The sequence below is a fragment of the Fukomys damarensis genome, unplaced genomic scaffold, assembly GCF_012274545.1.
Source record: "Fukomys damarensis isolate Sample0158 unplaced genomic scaffold, DMR_v1.0_HiC HiC_scaffold_20, whole genome shotgun sequence".
Lineage (NCBI taxonomy): Eukaryota > Metazoa > Chordata > Mammalia > Rodentia > Bathyergidae > Fukomys > Fukomys damarensis.
Window position 1 is genome coordinate 18,713,576 of NW_022900932.1, and position 18,830 is coordinate 18,732,405.

Here is an 18,830-nt window from a genome sequence, read left to right on the forward strand (position 1 = left end):
TTTTTTTTTTTTTTTTGTACCGGGGATCAACTCGGAACCTTGCGCTTGCGAGGCAGGCGGCGGAACCACTGAGCTAAATTCCCGGTCGTCGTGTTCTTGTTTTTTGTTTATGATTTAGAGTATAAGAGTCCCTCACGATATTGCAGGAAAATATTGTTTTTCTCTTCAAATCTCCTTGAAGCAGGGTTAGTTAAATTAACAATTCTGAGCAGTCTCGGTCTAGAGCTGAGCAGGAAAAATAGGTGATTTAACTTTTCCCTCTAGAACTTACGTTTTGAAAACAACTTTAAAGGCTAGTTTTATGGGGGACTTTCTTGGGAGAGAGAGGATAAGGGTTTGGGGAATAGAGGAATAGCGTGTAATGTCATTAGACTTGCTAATTAGGTCCTCTCCAAGTAGATTTACTTTGTTATTTCTCTAAACAGGAAACCTCTCTGATTCTGTAAGCAGAAAAACTACCAATTAAAGAGACTTGCAGAGGGTCGGGGTGAGAATTAGTGTATTTAGTAAGGGTTGATCTGTTTTCTTTGGAACCCTTAAGTACTTAGAGTTTCAAGACTACCCAAGTCCCTGTGGTATGATAAATATGGCAGATATTTAAATTAAAAGTGAAAAAGTGTTACTATAAAAGACACATCCCTCTGAAAATACTCCCCCTCGCTTTGAGCACACTTACCTAAAGCAGTTCTGAAAGTCCTCTTTGGTGTCTTTTTGTGGCTGTCTCGATGTCCTGAAAAGATTCAAAACATTTGAAATAATTTCTGTGAAAATCATTCCTAGCCAGGTGTGTGTGGTGGTGCACACCTCTAATCCCAGCACTTGGGAGGCTGTGACAGGAGGATTGCAGGTAAATTCAAGGCCAGCCTGGGCTATGTGGTGAGTTAAAGATCAGCCTGAACTACATAGCGTTAGACCCTGTCAAAACAACAACAAAAATACAACAATATGGCATAAGTGTTTGAAGTGAGGGTGAGTTTTTTAAGGAGGATAAATGGCAGTGTGTCTTTTACTGTAATACATTTTTTTTGGTACTGGGATCAAATTTGGGACCTTGAGCTTGCAAGGCAGGTGGTGGAACCACTGAGCTAAAGCCCCGGCTCTGTAATAAAATTTTTATGTAAACATTCACAGTACTTTTGGATCACACCTTGTGTGGTAGGAGCAATGCTAGAATTTAACCATAGCTTGCCCATAAAGATTCATTGTTTGCTAAAGTATTATCCTTCCAGCATTATTTTGTGTCGCTGGGGGTGGAGAACATGGCCTCTCCTAGGCTTTATCTCTGAGCTACATCCCTAGCGCCTCCTAAATTATTGATTTACTAGTGACTGGAAGCTGGTCTTCTTGGGAAGGGATTTAGTTTGTTGGGCAGTGGCCTATAGAAGCTGGACTACTCTCTTCCTTAGTGTGTTAATCTGAAAATCACATTCGTTAAAGTCTTATTTCAACTATTTGGACAAGCAACTGTATCTGGTTGTGAGGCATGTATTTCTAGCACCTGTAAAAATACTTAGGTTTCTCCTTTCCACCTCATGGAATATGTAGTAAGTATCTTTCATTGTCTTAATGATCATACCACAAATGCTTAGATGAACACAGAAGCTTTATTCCTTTTAGGTTAAACTAATAAAGACACTTCCATTTTCTCTTTCACAGTCATGGACAGATTGTAGATAGAGGTCTTTTAATCACTTTCTCTAGATTGAGAGTTTAAACTTTATTTCACTGTCCAGAGAGCCAGGATGCAATAGTGTGGTGGGAAACTGATATCCAGCTATGTCTTTTCAGGCCCATGTAATGGTCCCATGAATAGGGTTTTTATTTCTGATTACGCATGGGTGAGATGCTAATTTTTTTTTTGGGACTTCACTAGAGCATTAACTAGGAGAAAGTGAAATGGAAGTTCTGCGCCCACAGATTGTAACAATTGATGGAAGAAATTACAGGAAGAATCCTATCCAAGAAAAGAGTTATCAACATGAAGAAGATGAGGAGGATTTCTATCAAGGTAATCCTGGTGCTCTTTGGTCAGATTAGAAGCAAAACATCCTCTGTATTGTGGCGACAATTGTTTGTTTTGTTTCACTATTTCCAGAAATGTTAGCACTGAAATTGATATTTCAGTTGATGAAATGGAAGTAGATGTTCAAAGGTAATGATGAGTTAGAGTGGGACCGAGACATTCTTGGCTGCAGTTTGAAAATCGTGTTTTGTCTTTGTGTAAAAATTTAAATGGCTGGGTGTGGCGACATGAGCCTGTAATCCAGCATTCAAGAGGCTGAGGCAGGAGGACCCCCAAAACCTGTAAAAGTGACAAAGTGTTTTGTTTTTTGTTATTCTTGCTTATTTTCTATACTGGGGATTGAACCAAGACCTTTGCGTGAACTATATCCTCAGCCCTTTTTAAATTTTGAGATGGGGTTTCCTTAAATTGCTAATTTGTCCATGGTGGGCTTGAAATTGTGATCTTCCTGCCTCAGCCTCCAAAGTGCTGGGATTACAAGCATGTGCCACCACACCTGGCTACAAGGGGTAATTTTAATTAGCTATCAGTATATATTATGAAATAAAAGCACATGTATAAAGGATTTAGAACAGTGATCAATAATACTGGCTGTTATTATTGTATTATTCTTCTTCTTTGCATAGATGAGAGTTCCAAAAATACAACTAACTTTATTAGAATATATAGTAGTTTTAAGAAATAAGCCGAACAGCTGAGTGGGTTATAAATATTGTTGGGGCAGTTACTTTGGGCTTGGGTGTAGTGCATAGGCAGGGCCTGTTCTCTGTGCTGTGCAGGACTTTAAAGCTGACTGAGGCTGACAGCTGGGGAGAAAGTGGTGTCCAAGGGACAGCGGTGCATTTCTGAGTTGCTGTGGCTTCTTTGCAGACTCCATGGAGGGTGCCGATGAGCCCTGTGATGCATATGAGGTGGAGCAGACTGCGCAGGGGTTCCGGGCGACTGTGAGTGCCCCCAGCCTGCTGTACAAGTGAGTGCGTGTGTCCCTGGCAGTGGGCTGGGCGGTGCTCCCAGGACGCTCTGCGGGAGGTGGACTCAGTCCTCCACACTGCAGTGTGTGTTACTCGTGATAAAATGTCTGCTGCCCCAAAACATCAAGGACTGTTACAGACGAATGTCGTCATGCCGTGTGTGCTTCTGAGTCCTGCTGATGCCGTCTCTTCAGTGTCCTTTGCATCGGTCCCTTAAATCTGTCCTTACTGCCTCCCTCCGGCCTTTCCTTTCCATTAAAGTGGCCACTCATTGGTCTTTCCAAGTTGCTTCTTGTTCCTCTCAGTCAGTTCATCTTGTGGCGGGTGCAGTGGGTTCCTTTAAAGGTGAATTTAATTGTTTTGCCATCTTTGCTTAAACTCTATCTGGATCTGCCAGTGATGATGGATTCTAGTCTGTTAGCACAGGAGCATGACTTTGTGGGCCCTGCCTTTTTTGGTCTTAACTCACACGACTCTGCCTGGCTTCACTTACCCATCTGGTTTTCTTAGTTCCTTAAATAGCCAATACTCCTTCCCACTGTAGAGCTTTTGTATATGCTGTTCCTTTTGTTGTAGAATCTTTTCCCTTTCTCAACTATTTATCTTTTTCCCTAGGGTAGCTTTCTCTGCCCCAGTCATCCCTGCCAACCCATGCCCTACTCTTTGTTTCCATAGCACCTGTCTTGGTCACTTTCTCATTGCTGAAACAGTACTCATGACCCATAACTTAAAGGAGGAGAGGTTTATTTTGACTCATGGTTGCAGTGCATGTTTGGCTGGCTCTAAGGCAGAAAATGGCATGGCAGAGGGGCAAAATGGAGGAAAAGCTGCTCAAGTCATAGTGACCAGGAAGCAGAGAGAGGGGAAGAGTCGAGGAGAAAATACACCCTTCCAGGCAGCCCTAGAGACCTACTCCATCCAGGCCCCTCCTCGTAACAGCACAGCAGCTGTGGCACCTTCCAAAAAACCCACCTCTGACTGTATGAGGCTCTTGAGGTACATCTAGATAAAAACCGTGACAGCACCTCTGCTTTTCTTTTGTAGCATTTATCATAGTCCTTGTTTGTTTTTATTTGTGTGGTTTTTATTGGTGTCTTCTCCACTAGGTAGGAAGATTTTTGAAGACAGAAATGTGTCTGTTCCATTTTCCTTTGTTTTGTTTTTTGTTTTTTTAAAGACAAGGCCTCATTATGTAGTTCAGGCTGCCTTGAATGCACTACGTAGCCCAGGCTGGCCTTGAACTCCTGCCTCAGCCTTCTGAGTGATGGGATTACAGGTGTGGGCCACCATGCCTGGCTATGTCCCTAATATATTTTATCCCCCATAGTGCTAGGAATGGAACCCAGGACCTCACACCTACTAGGCAAGCACTCTACCACTGAGCTATATCCCCAGCCCTATCTCTAATGTTTATGTAAGACTAGCATGCCTTTTCCCAGAGTCATCTTCATATGTTGCTGGGAAACTTTGTGATCAGTTCAGTCTTGTGTCAGTTCAGTTCTTGCTTGTGTGCCTGTCTGCCCACATTCTGTCCCATGTTGACCACTGACAGAATAGTCAGTTTATGTGGCTGTTACGATTTATAGCTAGCTGTCCCCCCAGAGCCTTGGGGATCATAGGTGGGGCTTTTGGGAAGTGACTGGTTTATGGGAGTAAAGGTGCTGTTAGGAATTGGGGCCTGATTGGAAGAGCTGGCTCTCTGGGAGCTCGGCCTGGAAGTGTCTCCCACCTTCCCTAACTTCCCCTTCATTCACTCTCTGCTTTCTGGATGGCACGACATGAACATGGCCCAGGCTCCTCTCCCCAGGGCTTTCCACCATGCCCACAACCATGCAAGTGTAAGACCTAAAGTCTCACTTCCACTCTGAGGAGCATGAACAGCCAAAAGGGCCTTCACAATGCTGAGTCCTACAGCCCAACGATGGCTCCGGATGCAAGACCCAGGGCCTTACTTCCGGGAGCCTTGAACAGCCCAAAGGGCCTCCAAGACGCTGGAGGCATCCGCGAGGCTCTGGGAGCTCGACGAGCAGCGAGAGTCACCCAGGAAGGAGCACACAGGCTCGTTGGTAAATAGACCTTTATTAGTCTGGCCAGACGGCACTCTCAGAACTGAGCAGCTCAGAGAGGCCCAGCACAGGGCTTAGCACAGTTTTTTAAAGGCAAGGGAAGAGGATTGCAAGCACAGCAAGTGGGCCAGGGGTCAGGGGGTCGGTTTTCTGCCATCTTTCTAAAGGAGTCAGCTATACAGTGCACCTGGCCTTTCATCTGCAGACCTCAGGCTGTTCTGTTCTAACGAGGTCTTGAGTCGCTATCTTGTTTACCCGTACCAGGCTTCCATACACTCTGTTTTAGTCTTATTTTGGAGCTGGGTAGAAAGAAATGTGTGCTGCTATGTGCTGGCTAACTGGGGGTTACTTAGCGGTTAGGGACCCACACAAGTTCTAAACTTCCTCTTTTTTTGGTACCACGGATTGAACTCAGGACCATGCACTTGCAAGGCTGGCGGTGGCACCACTGAACTAAATCCCCAGCCCACAAGTGCTAAATTTCTAAAATGAGAGCCAAAATAAACCTCTCTTCCTTTATGTTGCGTTGGGCATTGTGGCTTAGCAACAAAGAAAGTGGCTAAGACAGTGGCTAGCTGGCTTCTTTGGGGCTTTTATTTCTAAACATTAGCTAGTTCTGGAAGTCTACAAATTATATTATTGTGTCTCTGTGTTACATAGGATGCATTAGGTCTATTTTGGGAGGGAAATCTACAAATAGGAAATCATGTGCATCCAAGTTCCATGAGGCAAGTGGTTTTGTTTTCATTAACCTTGAGAATGTTCTGAAGTACCTTTAAGGATGAAATTTCTCCTGGAAAGTGAGCAAATGGGAAACTAGAACTAACCTAATGACATACTTTCCCCTCAGGCCCTGGTGACATCTTCCCCTAAGAAACATGGTTTTAGAAAGTCATGGCCCAGTTTCTTTAAAAAAAAAAAATCAATATAATATGTCTTAATTTATATATTGTTTACTAGTGTATAGAAATTCCTTAGATGTCTGATTCTAACTTGCTGATATTTCAAATTCTATATGTGCTAAATACTCATTATGTACCAGATGATTTGTATGTTAGATTAGATTTTGGCTCTGCCAAATTCTAATTAGTAGACAGTATTTACTAGGAAGATTTCTTCTGAATCATTTCTGTAGGATTATTTGGGTCAAGAAAGAAATTGTCTTGACAAACTCATCTATAATCAAAGCCTAATAATAATAACACCTGTCCCTGGAAGATACCCACTGTTATGGGTTCTGGCTTCAGATTCATATAAAGATTCCCTGGGGGCTTTCAAAAAAAATCCCGATGCCTGTGTGTGCTCCAGACCAATGAAATCAAACTCTCTGAGAGCAAGACCTGGGCACCATTCATTTTTGAGGCCACCTGTGTGATTCCATTGTATAGTCAAGATGGAAAAGCACTTGATTGGTAGGAATTTCCAAGCATACTTGTTGTTTTTGTTTTTTGTTACTGGAAATTGAACTTGGGTCCTTGCACTTGCGAGGCAGGCAGTAGAACCACTAAGCTAAGTCCCCGGCCCTCCATCATATATTTAACCAAGGAGTTTCCCTTTCACTGCTTGCCTGTATTAGTGTTGTGAATATTTTAGACTGTCCATGTAAACGTCTTCTGAGTCTGGCTGTGCTTTTACCTTGGACTCAAGAAGGATAGCATGGAGTAAATGACACTTTGAGCCAGTCCCTGGGAAGCTCTTCCATATATGATTACATTTAATCCTTGCAAGAGCTTTGTGATAATGTAGGTATCATTCTTGCTTCCTCCTCCTCCATCATAATTGTCATCATCCTCGTCATTATCATCTTGTTGCTAGAGACTGAACCCAGACCTGTGCATGCTAAGCACAAGTGAGGAAATAGGCCTAGAGTGGCTAGATGACTTGCCCAAGGTTTGTTGGATTATAAAGCCTCAGTTGCTTTGCTTTCTAAGGTGCTGGAGCCTAGATTATGACTGACACTTTGAGCTAGCTGCTTTTTGTGGTAAGCTTGTCCACTAGATGCCTACCAGCAATCAGGAGCTGATTAAAAGCTCTCCTAACTGGTAAGGCCTGGGAGGCAAAGGCCTGACAGACTGGTGCTGTGTACTCTCTAGCCCAACACAGAGGAAAAGCATGTGGAAATTGTAGCGTTCCGATACTCTCCTAAACATAATTTTTAAACATTTTTGTTTGTTTGAGACTGGGTCTTCTACAAGTTGAGGCTGGCCTTGAACTTATTGTAGTCAAGGTGATCTTCCTACCCCACCCCCAAATGCTGGGATTGCAGGTGTATGCCACCATAGCCAGCTCTGTTTTGTTTTTTGTGGTGCAGGGGATTGAATCCAGGGCCTTGTAAATGCTGGAAAGAGCTTTACTGCTGAGCTATAGTCCTAGCCTAAAGTCTAAGTTTAAAAAAAAACTGGCTTATTACAGTAGATCTTAATGGAAATAGTTAGGCTTGGTTATCTTGTGTGAAAACAAGTGAATAAGGGCTGTGTAGCTCAGTGATAGAGTGCATGCTTGGCACGTGTAAGGCCCCAGGTTCAATTCCCCACCCCATAAAAGAATAGTTTTAGACATAATCACCCATGGTAATGGGTGTGTAATTGAAACCATAGAAGTTGAAATAATGTTGATGATGGTGTTCTTAATTTTATATTCCTCTGATGGTCTCTTAGTGTTTCATAGACTTGTTCACTTTGACACTTTGACACGTGTAATTACTGTCTGTTCCAGAAGATGACTGGAGTGTCACAATTATGTATACTAGGAGGCCCAGGCAGCTAAGCTACATGAGTTAATAACGAGTGGGGTAGATGAAAGGTAGCAGGAAGAATTGTGATGAACTCATTTCTCATCTTCAGGTACTTGAGGGTTGGCTCCAGCCTATCATTACCATGAAACAGATCTTCTAGTTTTTCTCAAGAACCTGCACATATATCTATATTTTGGTGAATCTCCCCCACTAAAAAAAGTGTGCGTATAATTCACCTTGAGGGTTTATTTTCTCTGCTTTTGAACCTATCCTGAATGATGTGCTCCGCGCTCTGCTAACCTATTTACCTTTGTCAATCAAGGATCTTTCTTTTAGGATAAACTCATAATATGGTTAATTTGTGCTCCAGAATGTACCAGGTTCTCCTGCCTCAAACTGTGGTCCCGTCTGTTGCTGGAAATGCTCTTTGAGAGTGTGCTAGAATAGATGTCTTTTCACTGCACTACAGGTCCAGATTTTGAATCTGAGTTTGAGAGGCAAACAGGACTTGGGCCTGGTCATTCTATGTATGTATTGAATTAGTAATAGGGTGTCATTTTGCAAGTGAATATAATGCAGGGTGTTCTATAGAGCTGGATAGTTAGGGTTTTCTCTACTAAGAGTGAACTTCTACTGAAGCGCTTTTCTGTAAGGTAGGATCTCTATCCACAAAGGAGTTAAAACATGGTGGAATTCTTTGTTTTGGAATATTTTGACTTAATCTCCTGTTAATAGTTTTTCTTCATATTTATAGGCATATAGTTGGAAAGAGAGGGGATACTAAGAAGAAAATAGAAATGGAAACCAAAACTTCTATTACGATTCCTAAGCCTGGACAAGATGGAGAAATTGGTGAGAATCAGTCTATATAAGTTATGTTTGTGGGCTGGGGATTTAGCTCAGTGGTTCTGCTGCCTGTTTCTCAAGTACAGGGTCCTCAGTTCAATCCCTGGTACCAAAAAAAAAAAAAAAAAAAGTTATGTTTGCACGCAAATGGAGCAAGGTAGCTCAGCTGAGTCATTTAATGACTTTATTCTCTGCAACTCAGTAGCTGTTGGCCTTTTTCCTCTTTTTCAGTACTCCTGGGGCCTTGGCACTGAGGTGCAAAGATAGAGACTAAGTTTCTAAGTGGCCATGCTGGGCTTGCACTTACAATCTTCCTGCCTCAGTCTCCCAGAGTGCTGCGACTACCTGTATACATTACCACCGTGTCACTGGTGTCAGTCTCCCAAATAAGCACAGATGTACACAACCTGTCTTTGACTTTGTACCTGGGCCTGATTTTGACTTTACCAGATGCTTAACTTTACTATATTATCGATAGGGTGAAACATCCAGACTTCCTTGTGTATTAGATCTTTTATGCTTTGGCAGCTTCAAATGCTGTTTATGTATTGTTTTAAGGAGGAACCAGAAAAAATCAATTAGATCTGGAAATAGGAAACAATGTTCAGCCCTTTTGATGTGTGTTCTCTAAGATTTTTGCTCTTGCTGTGTTAGGCCAGCAAGAAAATGATAAGATTAAGGTAAGACTACATAAGATAGAGTGATATGATTAAATAATGGTAATAATAACAGAATCTGATTCAAATAACTGCTCAGAGGAGGAAGAACACTTTGGTGATATAAATCAAGCCACAGAGTGTCTGTAACTAGGTGTCACTGTGAACCAGAGACACAGACTTTAGTTTCAAAATGAGCGAGGGGCACTGTGGGGACAATTTTAAAATGCATTCTAAAATGATAGGACTTCTTCAGAGCAGCAGCTTCCAATGATTTCTTTTCTTTTTTTTTCTTCTTCTTCGGTCTCAAACTCCTGGGCTCAAGTGCTCTTCTGCCTTCGCCTACTGAGTAGCTAGGCACATGTTAGGCCTGGATCACCATGCCTGTCCACCAGGAATCCGCTGCCCACCAACACCCCTACATCTTGGCAGAAAAAATTACAAGTACTTTTTTTTTTTTTAATGAATGAGAGGTTTACTTGGCTCCTGTACAAGTACTCTTTTTATTTTGTGATTATATGAATGATCACCTTTCTAGCTCAGTAGCCATGACTTTAGAACAGGACTGTCCAAAAGAACTGTCTGTGTTGCCCAGAATGTCCCATACTGCACTGGCAGCCACATGTACGATCCTTAAAACATGGCCAGTGTGACCAAGAACCGGAAGTTTCAGTTTTATTTAATTTTATTTCACTTAACTTGCTGCATGTAGCCCCCACATTGGACAGTGCAGTGCTGGAGTTTCCTTATCCATTTGGGAGTTCCGCAAACTCTCACAGAAGAACTTTTAGCATCTTTTTAGAAGGACTTTTAGTCAGTATTTGGTTCATTAGAATTATAAGTGCTAATTTTGAGTTTTTCCTTAAGCTTTAAAATGTAATTTACCAGTCATGTGTGATGGCACACCTCAGACCTCTCTGGGAGTTTTGTTAGGAAAAAGGAAAACAGAAGTATGAGCTCAACAGGATAGGTTTATTGCAGAACAAACCAGAGAAGCACTGCTGTGGCACTAGAGACCAGACCAGCTAACTCTCATTCAGGCTATACCATCTTTTTTTGAGAGGGTACTGGGGATCGAACTTGGGACCTTGTGCTTGTGGGGCAGGCAGCATAACCACTGAGCTAAATCCCCAGCCCAGGCTATACCGTCTTTTATACGGCCATGAGCATAATGGTGGCAGCAGGTGTGGGTGGTGGGTGGGGTGGTGGTGTTTGCGTCGGGAAAAGATCAAAATGGGACTTCTTTTTCCGGTATCAGGAATTGAACTCAGGGTCTCATGCTGGCCAGGCAGGTGCAAAATGGGACTTTCAAGGAGGAGAGTTCAGTGGAAAGGTCTTGTGGGTGCCTGCTAGGGAGCAAGGCTTGAGAACGCACATGGAGTTGCTGTTACTTGTCAAGCACAGGGCTGAATAATGATGGGAGTTAGGGATTGTAGTTGTGCTCCCTGGGCCTTACCAAAGCACGGTTAGACACTTTTAGCGGGTATACAAGCATAGCAGGGGAAGAGGTTTAAAGCAGTCTCTGCTCAGACCAGGATGGTGATGGTAGGGTTGCTTCAATCCTGAGGCAGGAGAATTGCAAGTTTGAGCCCAGGCTGGGAAACTTGGTAAAATCCTTTTTTTTGACCAGGAATTTTTAAAAAATTGAACATAGGGCTGGGCTGCAGCTCTGTGGGAGAGCACTTGCCTGGCTTGTGAGAGATCCTGGGTTCCATCACCAGCACTGAAAAAGAAAAAAATAAATACCTTGTATTATTTTCCCCTGTATGTTTCCTGTCCTAGTCCTTAAACCGATGTCACATAAATTCTGGTCCCTTTAGGTATTTGTAATTGTGGATTTTTATTTTATTTTATTATTTTATTTTATTAGTACTCTGGAATAGAACTTGGGACCTTGTGCTTGTGAGGCAGGCATTGGCACCATTGAGCTAAATCCCTTTCCCCATGTTTTTATTTTAAAAAACTTACATTTTTTAAAAATCTTATTCCTCCCCTTAAGCCCTCTCCCTTCCCCATTTGTTTTTATTTTTGAGACAAGGTCTCACTATGTAATTCAGGCTAGCCTTGAACTCACTATGTACCCAGGCTGGCCTTGAACTTGTGGCATCCTCTTGCCTTAGCACTGGGACCGTAGGTGTGCACCACCACACCTGGCTGTGGAATTTTTTTTTTTTTTAGCAAAACATTTATTGGTACATTTAAAATATACATAATGATAGCATTCATTTTGGAGTTTGTACCAGTACATGATATACTTTGCTTCTTGTTTTTTCCCCACCCCGCCTTATGTACAAAAGCTTTGTTTCTTCCATTTTCTCTTTTGTCCCTTCTTTCCTTTTCCTTTCCCCCTCCCTTGTTTGCCTTCTCATTTGAACATTTTCTTCTCATTTCCCAATGTCTGTTGTACACTGTAGTCCTTATTTCCACTTTTGTTTTCTCACACCAGAGAAATAATGCAGTATTTAAACATGTGTGTTTGATTTATTTCATTTAAGAGTATGGTATCAAAGTGTGTTCATGCAGGTATAAATAGCTCAAGATCGTCATTTTTTATGACAGTAGTACTCTATTGTAAAAAAAAAACCCCACATCTTCTTTATCCATTTGTCAGTTGATGGGCATTTGGGCTGTTTCCAAGATTTAGGTATTATAAATTATGGCTGTGGAATTTCTTTCTTTCTTTCTTTTCTTTCTTTTCTTTCTCTTTCTTTTTTTTCGTACTGGGGATTGATCTTGGGACCTTGTGCTTCAAAGGCAGGCAGTGGCACCACTAAGCTAAATCCCTGGCCTGGAATATTTTTAACCTCATCATATTTGCTCTTTAGTTATTATTTGATTAGCTTTGTTTTTGTTTTTTTGGTATTTTGTCACTGTATGGGACCGTGGGTGGTGTGTAGGATGAAAAGATTACCTGGAGGCAAGACTTAGTTTAGTCACCAAGGACTGTTTCTCCACTGAGAGCACTCAGCTGTTAGGAAGACTCTGGGAGAAGAAAAAGCCACCAAGCTATGAACTCTCTGGCTTTTATTTAGAATCTCTATAAGAGAAGAAAGCAGGAGAAAAAGCAGTCTCCCTTGGGCCAGGAGCTGTCTCAAGGCTGGGCAGCTTTTTTTGGGAAAGGGGAAGATCCTGGCCAGACACAACATGCCTCACTAATCTAAACTTCTTGTTTACTCAGTTCTCACACAGCCTGTCTGCTTTTGTCCTGTAGTTTGAGCATTCATTTCTCACACAGCCTGTGTGCTTTTTGCTCCACAGTTTAATTGTTTATATGCTTTTGCCCTATATTTTAATCATTTACTCCTCATAAAGCCTATGCTTTTGTCCCACAGTTTAATCATTTGGCTTAATCACTTATTCATGGCCAGGTTCCCCACATTTTTGAGACAGGGTCTTGTTATGTGGTTCACACTGGCCTTGTGCTCACTGACCTTCAACTCATGCATGACCTTCAACCCATGGCAATCCTCCTGCCTCAGCCTCCCAAGTGCTGGGCTTATAGGCATGTACCACCACACTTGTCTGGCTACACATTTTTAGAAACACATTTTTTTAGAAACACACTTTTTTAAAAAAAATTTATTTTACATCCTTAGAGTGGAACTACTGGATCATGTAGTAATTCTGTGCTGAAAGTTTTAAGGATCTGGCAAACATTTCCATAGCACGTTAAGCCTTTTTTCTTTGTTTGCAGTCATCACTGGCCACCATCGAAATGGTGTCATTTCGGCCCGAACTCGGATTGATGTTCTCTTGGACACTTTTAGAAGAAAGCAGCCCTTTACCCACTTCCTTTCTTTTTTCCTTAATGAAGCTGAGGTTCAGGAAGGATTCCTGAAATTCCAGGAGAAAGTCCTAGAGAAGTGCTCCAAGGTAAGGTGTAAACAAAGCAAAAAGTCTAAACAGAGTCAAATATTTAAAAAGTGGTTCATCACTCAGTAAGGAGATATAAACCTTTTCTCCCACCATGAAAGGTAACACCTTTAGGTGGCTTCTTATTGTACTGAAGTGAAAAAAAACTACATATAGACATAGCTGCCCCCGAGTTTCTGTATAGTAGGTAAACAATAAATACTGTATAGTACCCTAAAAATGCCAAGACGCAGGCTTGTGTGATACACTGGTGTTCCATTCTTCTTGGTGGCAATGTTGGGGAGATGCCACCACCTGTGGATGTTCTGTCTTCAGACAGTTAGGGCCTGAGAGCATTCGGGTTGTGACTAAGAGATGAATTCATGGCACATGCCTGTAATCCCAGCACTTGGGAGGCTGAGGCAGGAGGATCGCTGTGACTTCAAGACCAGCCTGGGCTACATAGTGAGTTCCAGGTCAGTCTCAACTCATGGTGCGACCCTGTTTCAAAAAACCAAAACAACAACAACAACAACAACAAAAAACAAACTAAGATGAATTCAGGAGTAGAATTAATAATAATAGAATTAATAATAACAATAATAATTAATAATAAGTCATAATAATGACTTGTATAATAATGAAATGCTGTGATAATACCAGACAATCCAGATTAGAAAACAAGTTTTGAAACCTCTTTTGGATATAATTTCAGTTGATTAAAAAGAAAGCTTATTGCTTTAAAAATTTATGAAAGTAATATTTATTATAGAAAATATAGGAGCCAGGCATGGTGAGCACACCTGCATTCCCAGCACTTGGGAGATTGAGGTAGTTAGGGTGATTGCCTCATGTTTGAGGCCAGCCTGGACTACATAGTGAGTTCGAGGACAGCCTAAACTACAATAGTGAGACCCTGTCTCAAAAGAAAAAAATAACGGAAAATGTAAAAAGTACAGACATACAGAAACAATAAAAGTATCTGGGCTGGGGATGTAGCTCAGCGGTGCTATGCCTGCCTGGCAAGCTCAAAGTCCTGAGTTTGATTCCTGGTACTGGGGGAAAAAAAAGCATCTAAAATTTGATAATTAGAGTTAAAGTTGTAATTTTTTTTCAAGTATGAGGGATTGAACTCAAGTACTCGGGATTGAACTCAAGTACTCTTGCTTGCAAAAGGCAGGCGCAGTGCCACTGAGCTAAATCTCTGGCCCAAAGGTTGTAGCTTTTGAAAATCCTTATTTAGTTTACCAATTATCCCCTGAAGAATTAAAAATTAGGGTCAGGATTTAGCTCAGTGGTGCTGTACCTGCCTCACACATGCAAGGTCCTAAGCTCAGTCCCTGGTACCAAAAAAAAAAGAATTAAAAAATTAAAAAATTCTATCTTCAGAGTTATAATAAAATTGGCCTCTTGGGTGTATATTTCTATGAGTTCTAATATACATGTACACTTCTGTAACTGTTGCACACACCTTCAAGGTCACTCTCCCTACCCCTACCCCAGTGGTGGTCACTGACCTCTTCTTTTGTCTTCCTGAGAATTTTATATTTGTGGAATTATTCTAGGTTAACTAAGGCTAACCTTTTGAGACTGGCTTCTTTCTTTCTTCCTTTCTTTCTTCTTTCTTTCCCGGGGATCAAACTTGGGACCTTGCACTTGCAAGGCAGGTGGCAGCACCACTGAGCTAAATCCCTGGCCCTAGCTGCTGCTTCTTTTTTTTTTTTTTTGAGGCAGTGTCTCACCAAGTAGTGCAGGCTGTCCTTGAACTCACTGTTTATCCCAGGCTGGCCTCAAATTCATGGTGATCCTCCTGCCTCAGGCTCTGGAGGGCTGGGATTATGGGAGTGCACCACCAGGCCTGGTGAGACTGGCTTCTTTCACTTAGCTAGGGCCTTGGAGATTCACTTAGGTTGGATGTGTCAGTACTTTGTTCTGCTTTGTCACTGAGTGTATTCCACTTTGCAGATATGCTACAATTTGTTTCTCTATTTACACATTGCACTATGAGGGGTGATTAAAATATACAGTGAAAGAGGGCTGGGGATTTAGCTCAGTGGTTCTGCTACCTGCCTTGCAAGTGCAGGGACCCGAGTTCGATCCCCAGTACCAAAAAAAAATATACAGTGGAAAAAAAAAAATTTTTTTTTCAGTTTTTGGTATTGAAATCAGGACCTTTCACTTTCGAGGCAGACATGGCACCACACCCAGCAATGCCTTTGGATTTTGAGACAGATGAACAAATTCTGGATTCTTTTTTTTTTTTTAGTTTTTTTGAGACAGGGTCTCACTATGTAGTAGAGACTGCCCTGGAACTCACTGTGTAGCCCAGGCTGGTCTCGAACTCACAGTGATCCTCCTGCCTCAGCCTCCTAAGTGCTGGGATTATAGGCATGTGCCACCACGCCCAGCTATTCTTTTCTTTTTTCTTCCATTAAGCTTATTGGTACATTTTAGGTATACAATACAGTTATATTCATCATTGGGAACTTTACCTTTACATGATGTATCTTGGCTCTTATTTTTTCCCCCATTCCTCTGCTCTCCCTCCTCCCTATTTACAAAGACTTTGTTTCCATTTTTTCATTTTCTCATATTCATTTAATTCTCCTTTTTCCTTTCCTCTACCTATACCTCTCCTACTTCCCCTTGGCACCTTTTCTTCTTGTTTCATGTTGTCTGTTATACATTTGCATCCTTATTTATACTTTCAGTTTCTCAAACCAGAGAAACTATTTAGTATTTCCACATGTGTGTCCTATTTATTTCACTTAAGAGTATGGCCTCAGTGTGCATCCACTTAGCTATAAATGTCTCTAGTTTCTTGGTTCTTCATGGCTGAGTAGTACTCCATTTTATTACAAAAATCACATCTTTTTTTGGTACCAGGGATCCAACTCAGGACCTTGTGCTTGTGAGACAGGTGGTGGAACCACTGAGCTAAATCCCTGGCCCCTAAAACCACATCTTCTTTATCCAGTCTCCAGTTGATGGGCACTTGGGCTATTTCCAAGCTTTAGCTATTACAAACTGTGCCACTATAAACATGGGTGCACATATATCACTGTGATATGATTCTTTTAATTCTTTTGGGTAGATACCTAGCAGAAGAATAGTTGGGTCAAATGGGACTTCTAATGTTAGTTGTTTGAGGTATCTGCATATTAATTTTCACAGTGGTTGCACCAGTGTGCACTCCCACCAACAATGGAGAAGGGTTCCTTTTTTCCTCACAGCCCTGCCAGCATTTGTTATTGGTTGATTTATTGACAGCAGCCATTCTTTCTGGGGTGAGGTGGAATCTCAGTGTTGTTTTCATCTGCGTCTCTTGAATGATCATTGATATTGAACATTTTTTCATATGTTTTATTTGCTGCTTTTACTTCTTTGTCTGAGAAATGTCTGTTCATTTCAAATGCACATTTTTGAAGTGGATCTTTATATTTGGGGGCCTGATTTTTTAAGTTTTTTTTTTTTTTTTTTTTGTACCGGGGATTGAACTCAGGACCTTGCACTTGTGAGGCAGGCGGTAGAACCACTGAGGTAAATCCCTGGCCCTTTAAGTTCTTTTTATATTCTAGATAGTAGTCCTTTTGTGAGGACCAGGTGATAAAATTTTTTTTCCACATTGTAGGTTGTCTCTAAGCTCCGTTGGTGCTTTCTTTTGCAGTGCAGCAAATTCTGGATTCTTTAGTTTGTCTTCTGGACTTTGGCAAATGAACTTCTCCAAATCTTTTTTTTTTTTTTCCTGGTACCAGGGATCAAACTCAGGACCTTGTGCTTGCGAGGCAGGCAGAAGCACCAGTGAGCTAAATCCCCAGCCCCTAAATCTTTTTTTTTTTTTTCCTGGTACCAGGGATCAAACTCAGGACCTTGTGCTTGCGAGGCAGGCAGAAGCACCAGTGAGCTAAATCCCCAGCCCCTAAATCTTTTTTTTTTTCAGTGTTGAAGATCAAACCCAGGGACTGTCCATGCTAATCAAGTGCTTGACCACTGGGTTCTACCTCCTCACCCACCTTCTAAATCTTTTTTTATTTAAAAAAATTTTTTTTCCTTTTAATTGAGTTTATTGGTATAATCTAGGTATACAATACAGTTACATTCATCATTGGGATTCTGTACCTTTACATAATAGGTCTTGATTCTCATTTTTTCCCCTGGTCCTTGCCCTCCCTTCACCCTCTCCTCCCCTCCCCATTTACATACACTTTATTTCCATTTTTTCAGTTTCTCATAGTTTTTTCCTCTCCCTTATTACCTTTCTCTCACCCTTCCCACTTTCCCTACACCTTTAGCCCTTTTCTTCCTATTTCACATTATTAATTATCTCATTAGGATCCTGTGTACTTTATAGTTTTTCACACCAAAGAAACTATTCGGTATTTCAGTTAAAGAAATCTCTGTATGAACATTAAAAATAGGGAATCCTAAAATAAAACTAAAAAGGAAAGTAAAAGAGAAAAGGCAATGATGTAACATTAAAATAATCCTTAATTCTGGAGATGAAAATGGTCCCTGAACATATTTAAATTGCTTCTTGCTCTTATAGTCTTATCTTATTCTTTTTTTCATTATTTAGAGAATACTTTATTAGTTTCTGTAATCAAACCCACATAGATGTGACCTTACATATTTAGTACGATGTGTTATCCCTGTACACACAAAAAAAGATAAAAAAATTAACATTTCTAGACCAATATGGCTGTCCATTTCTGTACAATGCCAACTCACACAGTAAATTGGGATGACTTTTTCCAAAGTTGGCAGCACTGTTAAAGTTTCCCAAAATTCAATTTATATATATATGTACATATACATTTATATTTATATAAAAAGACTAATAATAGCAGTATGTTATGCACTGATAGCAGCAACAACTTTTCCAGGTTCTGCAGTCATCTGAACAAAATTATAGACGTTCAGCACATTCCAAACAAAACAAAACAAAACAAAAAGAATAATATCCAGAAAACAGCAAAGTTCTGTTGCTGTTGTGGTACCTGGCACCATTTTTTTTTTATTAGCATCTTAATCATCATCTGGAAAGAGAACATTCTAGAGTAATATCATTAAATGTAGCTCTGATAAAGCATGGTCCCTACTATGTATCATAAAGCAGGTACAAGATATTTTACATTCATAGAGGTATGATACAGTACCATCCTACATCAATAATACTAGAATCAGTTTTGGTTTGAAATTTACTTTGTCTGCAAATAAGACTGCTACCCCTGTTTTTTTCTGGGCTCCTGTCACATGGAGGATTGTTTTCTATCTTTTCACTTTCAGTCTGTGGGCTTCTTTTTGCACTAGGTGTGTTTCTTGTATACAACATATTGTTGGATTTTGCTTCTTATTCCATTTTGCCAGTCTATTTCTCTTGATGGGTGAGTTGAGGCCATTGACATTGCTGGTTATAACTAATATGTACTGATTTATTATTGACATGTTATTGGCCTTTTGTTGACTCTTTACTTTTTTCACCTTCTCCTTTTAATTTCTTGCCTTGCCTATTTGATTTGCTCTGTTGGGCCTCATGGTGTTGTTGCCTTCATTGTCTTTTTCTAGGATCTTGTTTAGAATTGCTTGTAGTGCTGGTTTGGTATTCATGTAGTTTCTCAGGTGTTCTTTGTCATGGTAGTGTCTTATTTCCCCATCCATTTTGAAAGAGAGTTTTGCAGGATA

At 41.0% G+C, this 18,830-nt stretch overlaps 1 protein-coding gene across 6 annotated transcripts in view; it reads left to right on the forward strand.

Moving 5' to 3' along the window:
* Ascc1 (activating signal cointegrator 1 complex subunit 1) overlaps positions 1 to 18,830 on the forward strand; it is a 120,574-nt gene that overhangs the window by 1,350 nt on the left and 100,394 nt on the right. For 3 of the 6 annotated variants that reach the window (XM_019204995.2, XM_010606474.3, XM_010606453.3), the window contains exons 2-5: positions 1,874 to 2,008; positions 2,894 to 2,993; positions 8,549 to 8,646; positions 12,991 to 13,169. In XM_019204995.2, coding sequence (XP_019060540.1) covers positions 1,897 to 2,008; positions 2,894 to 2,993; positions 8,549 to 8,646; positions 12,991 to 13,169 — 489 coding nt within the window. In that variant the 5' untranslated portion in view covers positions 1,874 to 1,896. Of the gene's footprint in view, positions 1 to 44; positions 186 to 206; positions 243 to 1,873; positions 2,009 to 2,893; positions 2,994 to 8,548; positions 8,647 to 12,990; positions 13,170 to 18,830 lie in introns of those variants that run through there. The other 3 variants (XM_019204997.2, XM_019204996.2, XM_019205002.2) reach the window with 3 other exon arrangements.